This window comes from Sarcophilus harrisii, chromosome 4 (genome assembly GCF_902635505.1).
Source record: "Sarcophilus harrisii chromosome 4, mSarHar1.11, whole genome shotgun sequence".
Taxonomy (NCBI): domain Eukaryota; kingdom Metazoa; phylum Chordata; class Mammalia; order Dasyuromorphia; family Dasyuridae; genus Sarcophilus; species Sarcophilus harrisii.
Genome location: NC_045429.1, coordinates 349,504,109 through 349,522,048, shown reverse-complemented (window position 1 = coordinate 349,522,048; position 17,940 = coordinate 349,504,109). Strand labels below are relative to the sequence as shown.

General features: G+C 45.5%; 1 protein-coding gene and 1 long non-coding RNA gene across 8 annotated transcripts in view; one reads left to right on the top strand and one right to left on the bottom strand.

Moving 5' to 3' along the window:
* Positions 1-17,135, top strand: part of SEPTIN4 (septin 4) — a 44,980-nt gene extending 27,845 nt beyond the window's left edge. For 4 of the 7 annotated variants that reach the window (XR_004233882.1, XR_004233880.1, XR_004233884.1 and 1 more), the window contains 10 exons: positions 6,072-6,356; positions 6,690-6,783; positions 7,272-7,358; positions 7,886-8,009; positions 14,285-14,419; positions 14,552-14,669; positions 14,782-14,883; positions 15,638-15,734; positions 15,849-16,308; positions 16,922-17,135. Coding sequence is in view for 1 of the 7 variants with exons in the window: in XM_023502147.2 (XP_023357915.2) it covers positions 6,072-6,356; positions 6,690-6,783; positions 7,272-7,358; positions 7,886-8,009; positions 14,285-14,419; positions 14,552-14,669; positions 14,782-14,883; positions 15,638-15,734; positions 15,849-16,011; positions 16,209-16,308; positions 16,922-16,975 (1,359 nt within the window). In the remaining 6 variants the exon portion in view is untranslated. The remainder of the gene's footprint in view (positions 1-6,071; positions 6,357-6,689; positions 6,784-7,271; positions 7,359-7,885; positions 8,010-14,284; positions 14,420-14,551; positions 14,670-14,781; positions 14,884-15,637; positions 15,735-15,848; positions 16,309-16,921) is intronic. The other 3 variants (XM_023502147.2, XR_004233881.1, XR_004233883.1) reach the window with 3 other exon arrangements.
* On the bottom strand, positions 14,187-16,940 carry LOC111720475. The gene is made up of 2 exons (XR_004233886.1): positions 16,795-16,940; positions 14,187-14,641 (listed from the first exon to the last, which is right to left on the bottom strand). It is a non-coding gene; the product is annotated as an uncharacterized LOC111720475 (long non-coding RNA).
* Positions 17,136-17,940: the final 805 nt, after the last annotated feature.

Sequence of the window (17,940 nt, the reverse complement as noted above, 5' to 3'; positions counted from 1 at the left end):
CACAATGGAGCAATAATTGTTTGCTGCTCTGTACAGTTTTATATAGCTCTTCTCGGTAACCTTGCGAAGAAGGGAGCGGGAACATTGCTCCCATTTTACAGAAGAGGAAACTGAGGCTCAAAGAGAGGGAATATAAATCCGAACTCCTCAATTCCAAGTCCAGTGTTCTATGATGCCACATTGCCTAAATATTCTGGGAAGGAGCAACTAATTTGGAGCCAGAGGACCTGGATTCAAATGCTGCCTTTATTAATGACTTAGCTTTATGACCTTGGGCAAGACAGTTTTACCTGACTTGGCTCCAAATCCTTTATTTGTAAAATGAGGCTGTCAGACTAAGATGATCTCTAGGATCTCTTCTCTAAACCCTACGATCCTTCTACTTCAGCTCCCACCTTTTCCCTCCCCCAATGAAGGAACAAATGTTATATCCCTGTCCCCACTCCAACCAGAAATTCTTGCCGCCTCCATTCCCCCCAGCCCCAGCCCCAGCTCTTCAAAAGGACTTCACAAGGAAACACTGGCTCTTTCCTTTCTAGACAGATGATGGTCAATTCACTGGGTTATGTTCATGAGCTCAATCTCCATAGCCTAGTTCTCTTGGGGAAGAGAAACAAAATCTTTCCCCTCTGAGCTACCCTTGGAGCCGGCCCAATTTGTGCCATAGGCACCAGCTTGCTTCTCTGGACTTTAGCCAAACTCCCCTTCTCAGCAGGGAGAGAAGCTCCCCTTCTAGGGGGGAGGTGGGTGAGGTTAAAGGGAAGTCCAGTTCTTTGGGGGGCTTCTCAGGGCTCTAGTTGCTTCTTCCAAGCCCAGGAAACGCATACATTGCTTTTTCTTCTTCTTTTGACAACCACCTCCTCCCAAGTTTTTTGTACTCCCTCTTTTGGAAAGGATAAGTGATGAGCTGATGGCTGGAGGACAGAGTTTACAGCAGCACTGGGAACCAGCTCCTGACAGCAGGATCGGAACTGTGGGCAATGTCCAGAAGGGCAGGGTCTGAGAACCCCATTGAATCTGGAGCTTCCAGGTCTGGGAAGAATAAACATTTTCTGGGACCCCAGAATGGGCTGTCAAGCTTTTTCCAGGCTTGGCCCGGAAGGCCCTCAACCCTATGACCTTCTCTTGTTCGGTGGAGGCCCTGGCAGTGGCAAAGTGGTGTCCTTTCCCTTCCTCCTGTTGTCCCTGTAAGAGTGACAGACAGATTGATTGTCCCAGTAGTGGGAACCCTGGGGGAACATTGATTGTCCTGGATTCTAAGCCTGGCTGGGGCCAGAGAGGGGGACCGTTCTTGGCCACACACTGGGCTCAGTTCATTTCAGGTCCTGGCCCTTGCAACCAGTTCAGTCCCCAGCCAGTGAGAGGTGGGGGTGGGAGTGAGGAGGGAGAGCTCTTAGGAAGCCTATTTAGCCCCTCAAGACTTGGCCTACAAACTTTCAGGCAGCACTTCATCTTCACAATGGGAGAATATGACCATTACCTTGGTTCCCTGCTTCATCTCAGGCAGTTTATCTGAAGAGATCTCTCCTTCCTTATGAATGGGAATTTCAGAATCTTACTTTTGACAACTGCCCTTTCCTTCTCTAGACTCAACCTGCCAGAGACAGCCTTGGTTTTATCTCCCTAGATTCCCTCTGAGGGAAGGAGAAGCCCATTTCACATCCAGAAAAACAGATTAGGCCCTGACATTAAGACCTGCACAAAAACTCACATGGGGCAGTTAACTGTCATACTGGAAACCCATGTCTTCCAGGCTTTTCTCTCCATTTCCCACCTCATGTCTAGCTCTGGGGGTAGCTGGCTATTCTACACTGACCTTATGCTTCGATTTCCTCAATCTTAAGGACTTCCTAGAGGGAAAGAAGCTAGTAGTCAGCCAAGGCAAATTCTCCCCCTTCTTACCTTTCTTCTCCCCATAGCCTGCTGTCCTTGTGGAATAAGATAAAACTGGCATCAGACCCTGAGCATCAGGGTGTTCCAGGGACTAGGAGATTCCAGAGTGCATTCTCCTAAGATAAAGGCCTAAGGAATCTCTGTACCTCTTTGGCATTCTGGAAAACTTACAGACCACTTCTCAAAATCATGTTTTTTAAATACCGGATGTAGGATTATAAAGGAAAATAAACCATGTTCAAAAATAGTTATCAAAATATTAAACAATACAAAGCAAAATCATGGACCTCAGGTTAAGAACTTCTGCGCTAAAGAAAATCAGTCTTTGGGAAGAGAAGACATCTCTCTGCTTAGAGGACACAAGGGGTCACTAAGGAAGAGAGCCAATTGTTCCCCAAAGCTTCTCAACCTAGGGTTAGGGAATCAGGGGGCAGCCTTCCTGGGCCGCTTTGGTTGTCATATATTAGGCAATTGAAATTGGGGGAAACTGGAACAGGAGCAAAAAGGGAGGGAGGGAATGTAGGAGTGGGTTTGGGCCAAGGAGTAAGGCTAGGGTGTGGGCTAGGAGATTTTTATCACTTCCTGCCGTGGTAGGCTCTTTGTTTGGACCTCGGTGTCCTAGGATGGGTAAGGGTTGAGACTGATCTGAGACAGAAATTAATGCTGCCAGCGGGACTCAAGAAGCTTGTGTTGTGCCCACCAGGGATAAACAGGAGACAGAGCATCGTGGGGTGGCCAATCAGAGCAGGAGACTGCAGGGGAGCCAAGTGATACTGCTGCTGCAGTCCTCCGAGGGTGGGGTGCAGAGTTGTCGGGGAAGGGTGGGGCGGGATGAGGGACGGGCTAAGGGGACTAAAGGGAAAAGGGAAGAGTGGGGAGAAAGACATTCCACAGGCTTTGTTGGTCCCTGCCAAAGGCATAGGATCAAAAAGAAAGGGAAAGGAAGGGGCAGGGGCAGCCAGATTGCAAATAAGAGCATTGGGACACAGCTGGGTATGTCTGAGGAACTTTGCTTGCCTAGAAGATAAAATTAGATTCAGCACTTGCTGACAGGGAGCTTTGAAGCCTGGGAGAATGATCGCCTCTGCTGGGATCAGATGGGAATTCTGCTGCTGAGGATTTGGCAAGGTGCTTAGAGATTAGAAGAACTGGAAACAGACTTCAGCAAATAGTCCTCCCTATTCATTTTTATAGCCCAAAGCATCCTGGACTTAGGGTCTGTATGGGTTCAAATTTTGCCTTCAGTATTTATAAGTTATGGGATCATTGACAAGTTATTTTATTTCTGAACCTCAATTTCCTCATCTGTAAAATGGAGATCAGAATATCTAGGTCTAGAGTTGGCAGAGACTTCTAAGGCCATGTGGTCCAAGCGTTTCATTGTTTTAGATAAACTGAGTAATAAATATTTATAGTATCCATCTCACAGGATTGTTTGGAAGTTTAGATGAGATAAAGTACTTCAAAGCCCTAAATAAATGGCAATTCTTCACTATCTTCAGATGAGAAGACAGAGGCTAGGGTTAGGAAATAATTTGGCCACTGACTCGGGGATGAGAGCCCAGAGGCTTAACCTTGGGAAAATTCCTAGTCTATCATTTCTTTCTACATCCAGACTAATTATTTCCAAAGCAGAGAACAAATCATTTTGTTGTCTCCTGTCTCTCTTACCTCCTCACCACTAAACCCATCATTGCTACCAGGAAGCCAGACTAAACTGTGATGCGCTGGTAGATAGGGATAAAAGAAGAGTCAAAAAGCCCCAACAAAAACAAAAACAAAAACAAAAAACAAACCCTAAATCGGGCCTCTTAGTTCAGTTCTGGGCCTGGTTCTTCCTCAGTCTTGTTAGGGGACTTCAGAGCTGGTCATCTTCCTTGGCATCCCCCTTTCTAGAGGTAGCTAGTGGCACAGTGAACAGAACACCCGAGTCAGGAAGACAACCTGATTTTCAATTTACCCTCAGATGGTTCTGAGCAAGTTATTTCACCTCTATGCCTGAGTTCTCTCATGTGAAACAGGGACAATAGCACCCCCCTCACAGGGTGTTGGGAGTCTCAAAGGAGGTATTTGTGAACTGCTAAGTAGTGTTTGGCACACAGCAGATACTTAATAAATGCTTGTTGCTTTTTCTCCCCTTCCCTCCCTTGGGAAAGAGAGTCTGCTTTGAGGCTAGTAGCCCAGATAGAAGTCAGACCTGGCAATTTTGCCACATCTCTCCCACACGCACTCCCTTCAGTTCCCTCTCCAAGCCCTTCATCAGGGCCGGCTACTCAGTCACAGTGTGGCTGGGCGGGAGGACAGGACAAGGTCCTCATAGGAATTCCCCAGGATTTTGGGCTGCCTGCCAGACTGAGCCTGCTGTCCACTCCCTACCCCCCCCCCCTTCTTCTCTCAGGGGCATCACAAGCATCAGGGATGGAAAGAGCCTTTTTAGGTCAAGTCCTACCCCCAAACCAGCCTCTTTCTATCAATAAATTCCCACATTCTGGGATCCAGCTAGAAATGGTCTTAGGGATGCAGTTTCCTCGGTTTTCCCATCCTCCCCTCCCCCAAGGTCGCTAGTGGCCATAGCAACAGGCAGGTTGTAGGGGTTTAAGCCTGGAGAGCCTGGGGACTCCTTTCCTACAGTGTTTGCCTCTTACTTAGAACTGAGCAGCAGTGGGATTTGGGAACGGGCTCACTAGGTCTTTCTCCTTCAGTCCTCGTCTGTGAGAGGGGGACAGGGAGAAGGGGGATTCTTGGGTGTCAGCTCTACCTGCTCATGGCTCTAGGCTCTGGTCATTAGGGGCTCTGCAATCACCTCCCACCTCTCTGCCCAGGTCCTTGGAGAGTGTTAGTTTCCATGATGACATTGGCCCAGAGGCCTTTGTCCTTTGTCTGAGGATGGCACGTGGACCTCGTAGGGCAGGGTTGTGCCCAGCACCACCAGGCTCCTGGCAGAGGGCACTGCCCACCAAAGAAGAAGGGCAGTGGTGGTGGGGAAAGGGGGAAGGGTGGTAGCTGGGAATGTGGCCCCCCCAGTCTGGGTTGGGGCTTAGGAGGCAGGCCTATGTATATTAGCCTCCAGCTCGGCTCTACTCTTTGCCAGGGGCACATTCCCTGAGTGTCTGATTGCAAAGAAGGTGCTTCACTGTGGCACTGCTATCCAGAGCAGGATACTCTCTGGTCCAGAACCTCCCTCCGGCACCAGCTAGGGTCTGGGCAAATTGGCTGGTTAGCCACACTCAGTGATATCCATCTTAAACTATTAAATTAGCAGCACAACTAAAGGCAGAATTGTTTCCTCAGCCTTCACTAAGCTCCTTCTTCCACAGGGAGGGAAGCTTGTAGTCCCTCCTTTTCTACTTTCTCCCCTTCCATTCTGTCGCCCCTCTCCACCTCTGTAGCCCAGTGCAGCTTTTACCTCTGGCATGTTGAATTATTCCCCCTCTGTGCTTTTCCTGGTCTTTGTGTCAGAGACCTGGAAATGGAGACTGAAATTCTTGGGGTTTTTATATGACTGGTTGAAACTTTAATTCCCAGGAATATTTCTGTGCTGCTAGCCTAGCTCCTTTCCAAAGCCAGTGGCTCAGGAGTGGGGGAACTTAATTAACCCAGTTTGGAGAAGAGGGTCTTATTCTGCTATCTCTTTGAAGACCTCTTCAAAACCAAGCCTGTTCCATTCCTTTCCTGATCCCCAGGCAGCTCCGGCCCATTCCCTCCCTTGGCACTTTCTCTGCTGACTGGCTTCCTTCTAGCAATCATGTCTCTCTTACTACCTCGGGTATGACTCGGGTCTCTAGGATGATGTTTGAGTTCAGTCATGTCCAGTGCCTCTCATCTCCCTAACTCTTTAGTTCTGAGGGATGTTCTCATGTGTGGTGGTGGGGCGGCAGAGAAAGGTAAACTCATCTGCATGGGTTCTCAGGATCCTGCTGGGCTCAGAATTCTAGGCATCAGTAGTGTGGTACATATGTGTAAGGAATGGGGTGGGGAGAGCAAGGAGGGGAAAGATTTGTCCAGGGCTAGGGAGAAGGTAAGCATGGTGAGGAGCTCCTACTTTCTTTACTTTTTAAAATGAGCTCTTCCTTCTTTCCTGGTCTTCCCATCTCTTCCCCTCCCCTCTCTCTCCTTTCTCCCTTCCCCTCTCATTGCTCCTTGCCTTTCCTCTCTCCCCTCCTTCTCCTCCCTACCAGATTAAGCGGTTCCTAGAAGACACAGAGGAGGCCGAGCTGGCAGTGTTTGTAAAAGAGTTCCCTGGGGGTGACGTGCCCCATCCAGAGGCAATATGCCCTTCCCAAGTGCACCTCCCTGCTCTCCTGGATCCCTGTGAAGAGTCAGAGCTCAAGGAGTGCAGAACCTCCTCTCGGTTCCAGACAGAAAGCCAGGCTCACCTCTGCATCTCTTCCTCAAGCATGCTCAGCACCTCAAGCCGGCCTCGGAGCCCTTGGGGCAGGCTGGACCCTTATGACTCCTCTGAGGTGGGGTGTTCCCATTCCCCCAAGGAGGGCTAAGGAAGACATGGGAGGGCATGCAGCATAGCTGGATATAGAAGAGCTTAAGGGAGAGTGGGGATTTTATGTTCCTGCTGGGTAGACCCTCCATCTTGGGATCCCAACAGGTCCCTTACTATTCCCTGGATCGATCAAGTTGGGCTTCCTAGAAAGAGCCAGCAGGGCCAGGAGAGCAGGCCCAATGAGAAACTATGAGCAGCTGCTTTCCAAGATTGTGAGCAAGTGGGAGGAGGGTACTTCTGGGTTCAGGGAATCTTGCTACTCCCTTTACTAAACAAAGCTGTACTTCCTCTCTGACAGGATGATAAAGAGTATGTGGGGTTTGCCACTCTTCCCAACCAGGTTCATCGAAAATCTATGAAAAAGGGTTTTGACTTCACCCTCATGGTGGCAGGTATGGTAGGGACTGGGGAGTCTCCCATGGTGAAAAAGAGTAGGGATATCAAGACAGCATCAAGGCCACAGTGCCCCAAATTATTGGCAGAAAAGGTGGGATGGTGAAGGGGAGACGTCACACAAGTAGCTAAAGGGTTGTGCATTGCTGACAATATGGTACAAGGGAAAGCATCCTAAACAGGAAAGTAGGATGCTTGAGTTCTCGCTCTGGTTCTGCTGTCCAAATACCAAATTGGGTGTGGGCAAGTCGTTCCCTATTTTAGAGGCCTTAGCTTTTTCCTTTGTAAATAAATGGGTGGATTAGATGAATTCTAAGATGCTTTTTAAAAATGTAAACCTTTTGGTCAGAATAGGAAAGAGAAGAGCTATTTCCAGTTTCCTTCCATTCTATCCCTGCCCTACCCTACCATATGCCTAGTTTAGGAAGAAGTCTCCTTATTGTTTCCCAGACCTAAATGGGTGTCTCTGCCTTTTTTCCCCTACCAGGAGAGTCTGGGCTGGGCAAATCCACTCTTATCAACAGCCTCTTCCTCACTGACATGTACCGGGACCGAAGATTATTGAATTCTGAAGGTGAGCAAAAGGGAGTGAGTGGGGGGGCTAGATGCAGCAAGGGAGGGAAACAGGCAGACCTACCACTTCTCTCAGGAAACTAGAGCCCCTACAGAACCTCCATGGGTGGAGGTCTCCACTTTGTGTCCTGATCTCTCCAGGTCCTTGGAGAGGGCTAACATTTCCCAGTGGTCACCCCTGCCCAATCTGGCAGTTTTTAGCTGGGTAGTAGAGAGGGGGCAGGGGCCAGAGTCATGTGCTCTTAAATGGGTCTGTGACCCCCTAAGGATTCCGGGAATCCAGAGAGAGAGAGAATCCTGGAACAAGAGGCTGGGGCTGAAGCCAACAGCCATCGGCATTTCCTGTGTTGGGAATCATGCAGCTTGCTGGTTCCCATAGAAAAGGCACCCAGATAAGGGTGAGAATGGAGGAGGGCGAGGAAGTCTGGGCAGTAAGGCTGGACACCTGGATTTTGGTCCAGATGAGGCCCGTGTGATTTGGGGTATACATCCTGCCTCTGCTTGGGCCTCAGTTTTCCCCTTCTCCAGAACGGATCATGCAAACAGTGGAGATCACTAAACATACCGTGGACATCGAGGAGAAAGGTGTCAAGCTGAAGCTCACGGTCGTGGACACACCAGGTTTTGGAGATGCTGTGAACAACACTGAGTGGTACAGCTCTCACTGAGCGATCTTATCTCCCCACCCCCAATCTTCTCACTAAGGGTGAGGTGGTAGGGAGGGGAGAAGGGAGGGAATGGGATCCAGAAGGAAAAGGGAGATGGGTCCAATTACAAGGGTAGGTCTCAAGCAGTTTTGTGCCTCAAGCCATGTCTCTCTGGTTTGGGACACACATGCATCTCATATGTCTGTGCTATGGTGCTTCGAGATTCACAATAATTATATCCTAAAAACACCCTTGTGTGTTAGGTAGTGCAATTCTTTCATCTCCCTTTTTCAGAGGCTCAGGTAAATGAAAGTGATTTGCCCAAGATCACTCAGCTAGTAGATGTCAGAGCCAGAAGTTGACTTCAGGTCTGTCATTCTCTCTGCTGTGCCATATGGTTTCTCAACTGAACAGTAACTGTGAGTTGGGGGAGAGGGAGGGATGTGCAGAAAAGGGAGTGGCCAAGAAAAAGGACCGGGTATTATTAGTCTGTTTAATCTCCAGGCCCTGAAGCAAAATTTTTCAAATGAAGCTGTGCTCCAACTAAATTAAATTTAATAAGCATTTATTATGTGTCTACTATTGGCATATCATCTGCTAAGTGTACTTATTAAGTATTAGGTCACCACTATGCTGGATGCTGGGAATTCAGAGAAAGGCAGAAACAGTTCCTGCCCTCAAGGATCATATATTCCAATGGAGGAAGCAAACATGTAGATAACTAGGTACATAGAAGCTATGTTTGGAGTAGATGGAAGGTAATCTGAGAAGGAAAGGCAATAGCAGCTAAAAAAGCCTACTGCAGAAAATGAGATTTGAGCTGGGTCTTGAAAAGGAACAAGGGAAACGAATAGATGGAGGCCAAGAGAGATTCCAGGAAATCTGTGGGAAAGCTTGTGCAGAGCTTGGAGAAGGAGGATGAAATGTCATTACATACAGTGGGTACATTTAGCTGGATTGTAGGTGTGAGAAGACTGGAAAAGTAGAAGAGAAACAGAAGATTTCATATTTAATCCTTGATGTAATATGGAGCCACTCAAGTTCATGGAACAGGAAAAATCACATTGGTAGCTGAATGGAGAACGGATTGGATTAGAGAATGAATTAGAGGCAGAGAGATCAGTTAGGCAGCTACTATAGTAGTGCAAGTGAGAGATAGCACCAAGATGACAGAGTGTGCATACAGGAGTTGTGAAGGTAGGAATGTTGCTTGTCCTTTGTTTTTTGAAGAGGCTGAAGTCTTGTCTTAGTGGGAGGCATAGTTGCACAAATTCTTCAGCCCCAGTCACTGCCATCTAGCAGCAGGATGAAAGTCAAGGTGACTTCAGTGTCTGACCGAGCTCTAAGCACTCAGCCACTTTTGGGGCCATTGAACAAATTGTTGTCATCTACCTATTTCACCAGGAAAACTCTTCAACTACTTATGGTAGGTATTCCTCTAACTCACCAGGTTTGAGGCCTATCGGTTACCCTCAACCTGGTTTAGCCATCTGCTGAGAGAAAGTTTACAGTTCTTGGGACCACGGGTAAGAGTTGGGTGAATCAGGACATCACAGATGGATGAGCAGCCCTGAAAAAGGTTCTGCAAGCGCTCACACCAGAACACAAGATACACATCAAACAAAGGGATGTGTAAGATGACAGAAAGGATGGATAAAATAAGGATAAAAATTCTGATTAAAAACAAGGCTGGAGGAGACTTGGGTATGTCTAGAGATAGCAAGGGAGGAGCCAGTAGGAGGAGAGATGAATATGAAAGAACATTTGGATGGGGGCAATAATCTGAAGAAGATGGGAGGACGTGGGATCAAGGGTATACGTTGAGTTGGCATTGGTAAGAAGAAGAGACTCTTCACACAAGAACAGAGTGAAGGAAGAAGACAGTACTAGAAGATATCTGAATATGATAGATGCGGAGGGGAGAAGGAAAAGCTCTTCAAGATTGGCCTCAATTTTGGGAGGGTGAAATATGAGGGAGATTATGTCATGAGAGGCTTGATGAGACTTGGGAAGGTTTAGAAAAGTTGCTATGGATAGTGACACAATTAGGGAAGAACAGAATGCTTGTATTATTGAAGTTACAGTTCAATTAAGATTAGAAAAATATAAATTTGGTGGGGGGTTTTAAAAATAGTAATTTATTTTTTCCAATTATACATAGATAGTTTTCAACTTTTTTTTTTTTCTGAGGTATTTGGGGTTGTGACTTGCCCAGAGTCATACAGCTAGGAAGTGTCAAGTGTCTGAGGCCAGATTGAACTCAGGTCCTCCTGACTTCAGGACTGGTGCTCTATCCACTGCCACTAGCTACCCTTCAACATTCAATTTTAAATAAGATTTTGAATTCCAAATCTTTCTCCCTTCTTTCCTTCCCTCCCATCCTCCAAAACATCAATCTCATATGGATTATACAAGTCCAATCATATTAAACATATTTCCACATTGGTAATGTAGACAACATAAATTTGAAGTGGGGCCAACAGTATGGTTTCATGATTTCTTCCAGTTCTATTCCATAGTAATGGAGGAATGAAGGAGGGGAGTGATGGGAGTTATCCAGGTTTAGGGGTTGACATGACACTAGGACAAAGTGGCACACTATTCAAGAGTAGAGGATAGTGTAGAGTTAAGTTACTTGTGTTGAGCAATTTTTTAAAAACAATTTAACAAAAATTATCTTATTCGACCCTCAAAATCATTCTTTGAGGTTATCATCCTCATTTTACAGTTAAGATGGAGTAATTGGAGTAAACAGAGGTTAAATGACTTGGTCAGAACTTAGATATTCCCATTTTCAGGTCCAATTTTCTAACTCCTGTGTCACCAGCTGCAGGGAAGAAAGCCGTGGAGAAGTGATAGCTAGAAAAGAACTAGAGGGAATGACTCTATATATAGTCATATGACTATGATCTCCAGGTCATAGCCAGGGCAAAGAACAGGATTAGGGGGTCAAAAGACACGGGAAAGATAGGATTATAAATGATTATGATCAGATAAAGGAATTTCAAAGTTCTTAAACAGAGAAACAGGTGGCAAATTAATGGCAAGATCAAGATATAACCATCTGTGTATAGTTTAAATGGAATGGAAGAATAGATCATGGTAACTGAATAGGAAAAGGATTCTGTGAATCAGGTACTGAATCCATTGAGGAAATAAAAGAAACCCTCCTCCCCACCCCCAAATCCTTTCTCTTAAAGGGCTTACCTTCTACAGAGGATACAGCAAAAATACATGTACACTGATACATAAATGCAAAGTAATTTGAGGAAGGAGAGAATCTTAATTTCAGAATCCAAGGAGGTTCATGGAGGAGGCAATGCTGAGCTATTTTAAAAGAAGACAATTCTAAGAGGCAAGAAAATTTATGAAAGAAAACATAAAGCAAGTTTGGAATGGCAGACTTCAGGTAGAATGTAAATAGATTTAAAATGACAGGCTGAGAAGTTTGCATAATCATAAAGGTAATAGGGACTTCTTGAAGATTTTTTGAGTGAGGACCTTGCCATACATATACCTTGTCTATTCTTGTTTTTTCCAGGTACTTCAGTGACTTATTTGTGTAATTGTCACATTTATGGAAGTAAGGATGTGTATTTATGTATATGTACGCACTATCTGTGTGTATATAATGTATTTCCACATATTCATGAATCCTAAATTTTATATACACACACACTCTCTCTCCTTCCTTGACCTCTAATAATGTTTGCTACCCTGAGCTCCTACTGCCCAACCTGTCTTGCCTTTAAGTAAATTAAGAGAAAAGGAATTTTTTTTTTGTATTTATATCCCCCATTTTAGACAATAAACTAAGATATGTAATGAATATAGATATAGCATATAAATATAGGAATAAGGGATGAATAGAGAGAGAATATGTGATTTTACTGGTATAGGAAACTCATTGGTAAGAAAACTACTTGTACAGATAGAAGCCAGACCTCATATTGTAACCTAAAGTGTTACGAGAGAGAGAGGTTAAATAAATTTGTATTAGGTTCCACAGGATACGGCTGAGGTGTTTGTTGATTAGTTGGTTGATTATTGCTCATTATTTTACATCCATGCAGTTTGTCTTCCAGCCTACATTGGAAGCTCTGTCAGGGCTTGTACTTCTGTAGCCCAGTGCCGGGTATGTATGAGGATGATGAGGATGACATATTATCAAATAACAGTGTTTTAGGGATTGCAAAGTGTGTTGCTTATACTGTTAGTCAATTCTTTCAACAAAAACAAAAAATAAATAGGTTCTTTGAGGATTATTATCCTCATTTTGCAGATGAGGAATCCAAGGCACAGAGGAGTTAATCACCTTGCCCGCTGGATACAGACTCAAATCATTCCAAATCAACCCTTTCCCCTAATCCCTGAAGCCACACTTATCTCCTCTTGCTCTAGGGGAGTATGTGTGGGATGCCAATAAGAGCTAACATCCTTATAGTGCTTTAAAGCTTATATTACTGAAGCCATATAATAGCCCTTTTGAGGTCTATGAATCTGGAGTTTTCTCCAAAACTCTGATCCTTCACAGATCACCGTGTCACTTTGCCAATATGCCCTGAAACCTTCCCCCTTCTAAGCCCTGTTCACTTTTCTTCCCTCAATCATAAATCATTTCTCTGAAACATATGATGCCTCAAAGGCAACAAGGATGGCAAAAGACTTTGAGTGTGTCATATATAAAAGCTACTGGGAATGTTTCGTTTATAAAAGACTAGCTGATGTAGAGGCTGTATATGGAAGAGGAATTAAACTTGGTCTCTCTTCTTCCAGAGGTCAGAATCAGGAGCAATGGATTGAAGTAGCAGAGAGGATAATGTAGTCTTGATGACAGGAAGAACTTCCTAAGAAATAGAGCCAATTGTCCCAAAGTGAAATGGTTTGCTTCTTAGCAAGGAGAGGGGGCCTCATTGGAGGCCTTCAAACAGAGATTGCAGCAATTGGATGGCACCTTTGTCCAGTGTGCCATGGCCAGATTTATTTTGGGCAGGAGTTGGATTAGATTTCTATTAAGGTCTCTTCCAACTCTAAAATCCTATGATTCTGGCACCTGATCTCTTTAGTCCTCATTTTTTTCATTTGTAAAATGAAAGGATTGGATTGGATAATATTTAAGGTCCCTTCCAGTGGATTTTGTGACTACGACTGTAATGAGCACATGAGAAGACCATCCAAAATTGCATATAATTAAGTGCCAAATTGTTCTAAATGCTAAAAGAATTTAAAGTATGGACCTGATGGGGGAATCATTTCAGACTAGATGAAGTTAGAAGGGTTTTAGAGGGTGATTAGAGGTAGTTTAGTGTAATGATGAGTCATATCCAGAATACGGGCAGATCTATGCCCAAAAGTTGCCTTTAGCACTAGGATTCTGGACAAGTCACTTAACCTTTCTTCATCTGTTACCTCCTCTGCAAAATGGAGACATAAATAACTGTATTACCTGTTTGACAGGGTGGTAAGGATTCTGTGACATCATGTATGTCACTCTATAAATCAAATTTTTAAATGTCATTTAAGTGGTAGCTGTTCTAGATAGAAGGAAAAGAGGACATGGAGCAGAGAGAATAGTGAGAGCAAAGGCAAGAAGGTGGAGATGAACATGTCACCAATGTTTTTAACCATACAGCTCAGGGCTCACCTGGGCTTAGGGGCTCCTCATTAGTGTCTTTCTACGACAGTCATGTTTCCTCCTCCTCTTCCTTCTCCTTGCCTACTCTTTAAACAAGAGCCACATATAGCAAATATCTGTCACATACAGTCTTGGACTGAATTTTTTATCCAATTCCATGAAATTATTTTCTCCATAACTGTCATCTTATTGGTATAGTTTTTTTCTACTGTGGAATCTCCCACTACTAATACAAGTTAGCTACTAATCTATAGTCTATAGCCTCAGAATTACATAGAGTAGTTTGAGACTTAAGTACTTCCTCACAATAGGTAGTATGTGTAAGAGGTAGTTCCTGAAACCAAATTTCTTTGACTTCAAGGCTGGCCCTCTGTCCACTAAACCATGCTGCCTATTTCTTAATGAGAATCAATAAAATAAATTGAAAGCAGAATACAAGGGGACAAAAATGGTGCTTATTGCTTTAAGCCAAAGGGTAGGTCCCTGGGCCTCACTCAGTATAGACCCCCATCAGCTTCAGAGTACATATATAGTAGGAACACAATACTCCATACATAGTAGGTATTTAATACATGTTTGGGGAAAGCATAAACCAACAAGTGTTCATGAGACCTCCATGCTTTTGTCTGTGCAACCCTGCCCCAGCTGGAAGCCAGTGGCAGATTACATCGACCAGCAATTTGAACAGTATTTCCGGGATGAAAGTGGTCTCAACCGTAAGAACATTCAGGATAACAGGGTGCACTGCTGTCTCTACTTCATCTCTCCCTTTGGCCATGGGTATGTTTCCTCTGTCTGGGGCACTGAATAAAGCCTCTGTTCCTTTGGAGTCGTCTAGGTTTGGGATGTTGTAGTGGAGAGAGCTATAGCACAATTGGCCCAGGAGCCCTCTCTCTCCCTCCCACACCCCAGGCTCCGACCCTTAGATGTGGAGTTCATGAGGGCCCTGCATCATCGAGTCAACATTGTGCCCATCTTGGCCAAGGCTGACACACTGACACCCTGTGAAGTAGAGCACAAGAAACGAAAGGTGAGGTAGATGGTGGGGCACTAATGGTATGGGATGCATAAGGAGGGAGGAACAGATTCTGAGAACCATGCCCTTCTGTCTCCTTATTCCTCCACTCTGTTTTTTTGTTCAGATTCGAGAAGAAATCGAGCACTTTGGAATCCAGATCTACCAATTCCCAGCCTGTGACTCTGATGAAGATGAGGAATTCAAGTTACAGGACCAGGCCCTGAAGGTGGAGATCCTTGAGATGAGTGTAGTTAACGTAGGCCCTGCCCCTCCCTACTCAGAAGCACATCCCACTCTTCTTGGGCTGAAGTGTAGGTCTGTGGCAAGGTGAACAGTTAGGGTGGGGAAGGGCTAGTGATATGCTGGTAAATGCTAAACAATTATTAGCTTTCTAGAAGGGAAAATGGACACAAACACACTTTTGAATTTAATCCACATTTTAACACTTTCTCCATTATTTTCTTAAGGCTAGAAAATCAACAAAATAATAAATTAAGTCCTTATTTGTAGCATTTGCAATTTTTGAGGTGTAAATGGGCAGCTAGGTAGTGCTGGGAATGGAGTGCCAGGCCTCACTCAGTTCATCTTCCTCAATTCAAACCTAACTTAAGACACTTATTAATTCTGTGAATCTGGGCATATCAGTGTTTGCCTCAGTTTCCTCATATGTAAAATGAGCTGGAGAAGGAAATGTCAAACTACTAAAGTATCTTTGCTAAGAAAACCCTAAATGGGCTCATGAAGAGTTGGTACAACTGAAAGCAACTGAACTGAAAATGCTCACACTGAAAATTTAACAATTGACTCTTACCAGCCAGTAAAGAACAGTAAACAACACACCCCTGGGAAGGACTAAGATCATCTTAGAGGCTGGGTGCACCAGGTCCTGCTACTTAAAAGCACTCTGGTCAGAAGGGCAGGTGAGGCCTCAGAGGTGATGGGGTTTGGTAGGCACTGATAGGAACCCTACCTTCTTCCAGGACAGTATCCCTTTTGCTGTCATCGGCAGCAACACCGTGGTGGAAGCCAAAGGGCGGCGTGTTCGGGGACGGCTCTATCCTTGGGGTATTGTAGAAGGTAAAAACTCTTTGAGTTTTGTGGGGTCAGGGAAGGGAGGGTACTTCCTTGCCCTCAGGTGCTTCCCCCCAACCCCAGCCTCAAGCTAGGCTGATTCCCAGCCTTGCTATGCAGTGGAAAATCCAGGACACTGTGACTTTGTGAAGCTGAGGACCATGCTGGTACGCACCCACATGCAGGATCTTAAGGATGTGACAAGGGAAATACATTATGAGAACTATCGGGCACAATGCATCCAGAGCATGACTCGAATGGTGGTGAAGGAAAGAAATCGCAAGTATGGCCAGGAAGGGGGCCTGGGGGGAGGGCAGACGGGACGGGAAGAGCCAACCCCAGGAGCCCAAGCAGAGCTGTTGGCAGGTGTGGATGGGAGCAGGCCCTCCACACCTGCTCCTTCAGGCCTTAGGGCCGAATCCAGGCAGGGGCCTGGCATCTCCTTGCCCTCACTGGCACCCATTTCCCCTGACCTCTCAGCAAGCTGACTCGGGAGAGTGTTACTGACTTCGCCATCCCAGCATTCCTGTCTGGGGTTGATGTAGAGGCTGAGAAGCTGCTCCGGGAGAAAGATGAGGAGGTGAGAGCAGGATGGGATAATGGGATTAGGTTGTATGGTCCAAGGCAGTTCAAATCCTCTACCTGCTGGGAACTTCAGCACTATTTTTCCCAAACCAGAATTGAATTTCAATAGTGGAAAGGTTTAGGATTTGTAGCATCTGCCAAAATTTTTTCCCCCTAGGAATTTTACTTCATGTGTGAGAACCATAATTAAGCCTCTGCAACCACTTTTCCAAATAGCCTTCTGCCAGGGTTCTTTTTGCAGGGTAGGGAGGGGATTACCATGAAAATGAATTTGTCCAAATGCCCTTGTGAGTTGAGTTCTGTGAAAGGGTTGCACTAGATAAATATTTTTGGTTTTAGAATCCCTTGAAATGGGCACCCCTCCCAGATATTTTTTTGGCTTATACATATTAATATTCACTATATTGAAGAATGAAAACATCTTAATGTTATAAAAATAATTATGAAACCTCAAACTCTTGAAAAGATCTTGGGGACTGACCTCTGAGAACTGTTGAACAAGACTGCTTCTAAATTTGCCATAAATGATTTGTCTGAGGAAGCAGAAATTTGAAGAGCTCCCGATTTCTTAGTGTAGGGACTCAGATCAATATGCTTGTCTGTTTCAGTTGCGAAGGATGCAGGAGATGCTGTATAAAATTCAGAGACAGAAGAAGAACTAGTTAGTTCCCTTGCCTTGGATGTATGTCTCCTCCTCTTTCTCCCGGTCCTTCCCAGCTCTTGATCTGCTCTGGCCCCTCAAGCTACTGCCACTTCGCCTTATGTCCCTGCTGCCTCCCTAGAGACTCAAAAGAAATAAAGTCTAATGAATCGGAATCTGACCTTGGCTCCCACCCCTGGACTCTCCACTTCCTAGCTGAGATCCCCAGCTTTTTCAGGCTGAGGCCTGAAGACTGTTTGGGAATTTGGACTACCTTCTCTCTCTCTCTCTCTCTTTTTTCCAATGGGTAGAAGGGTGGGAATAGGACTAGGACCAGAGGTAGGAAGTCAAAGGATTGCCACTTGAGGAAAAGTGGAATGTACAAGTGATTTTTAAATAATTATATTTTAATTTTTATGATTCCATCATGTCCCTTACACATTCTGGCCAGAGCTGAATAACTTTCGTTAAGGACATCCCCATTCCACAGCGAGGCAAGGATTCCTCGTTAGCACAAATTACTCTTTATAACATGTAGGCTCCCCTGCAGGGGGCCGGACTCACAATGGATCACCTCCCTCTCCCCCCATCTCCCAAAAGAAAACCCTGAGCAGGAGGCGGCCCAGGTTGGGCTGGGACAAAGCCTGCGGGTCAGGACGTGGGCCTGGGGCAGGGGTCCAGAAGATGCCGTTGCTTACACCGGGCATCTCTGCCCAGGCCCAGTTATCAGGGTGTGCCGGCTCGGCTCTCCAGCAGCTGGCGTGGCAGTGTCCCGATTCAATGATCCAAGAGCCAGTGGAGAGATGGAAGGGGGGGAGGGGATACAGAAGCTGCTTAGGGTCAGGTTCCAATAGAAGCGGGTTCTTTTTTTCTTCTTAAAACGAGTCTATCACCTGATCCTCAAAACACTCCTTTGAGGCAGAGGCCATTAGCCCCATTTTACGGCTGAAGAAGATCTGGCAGCCAGAGGAGTTACCCAGACTCACA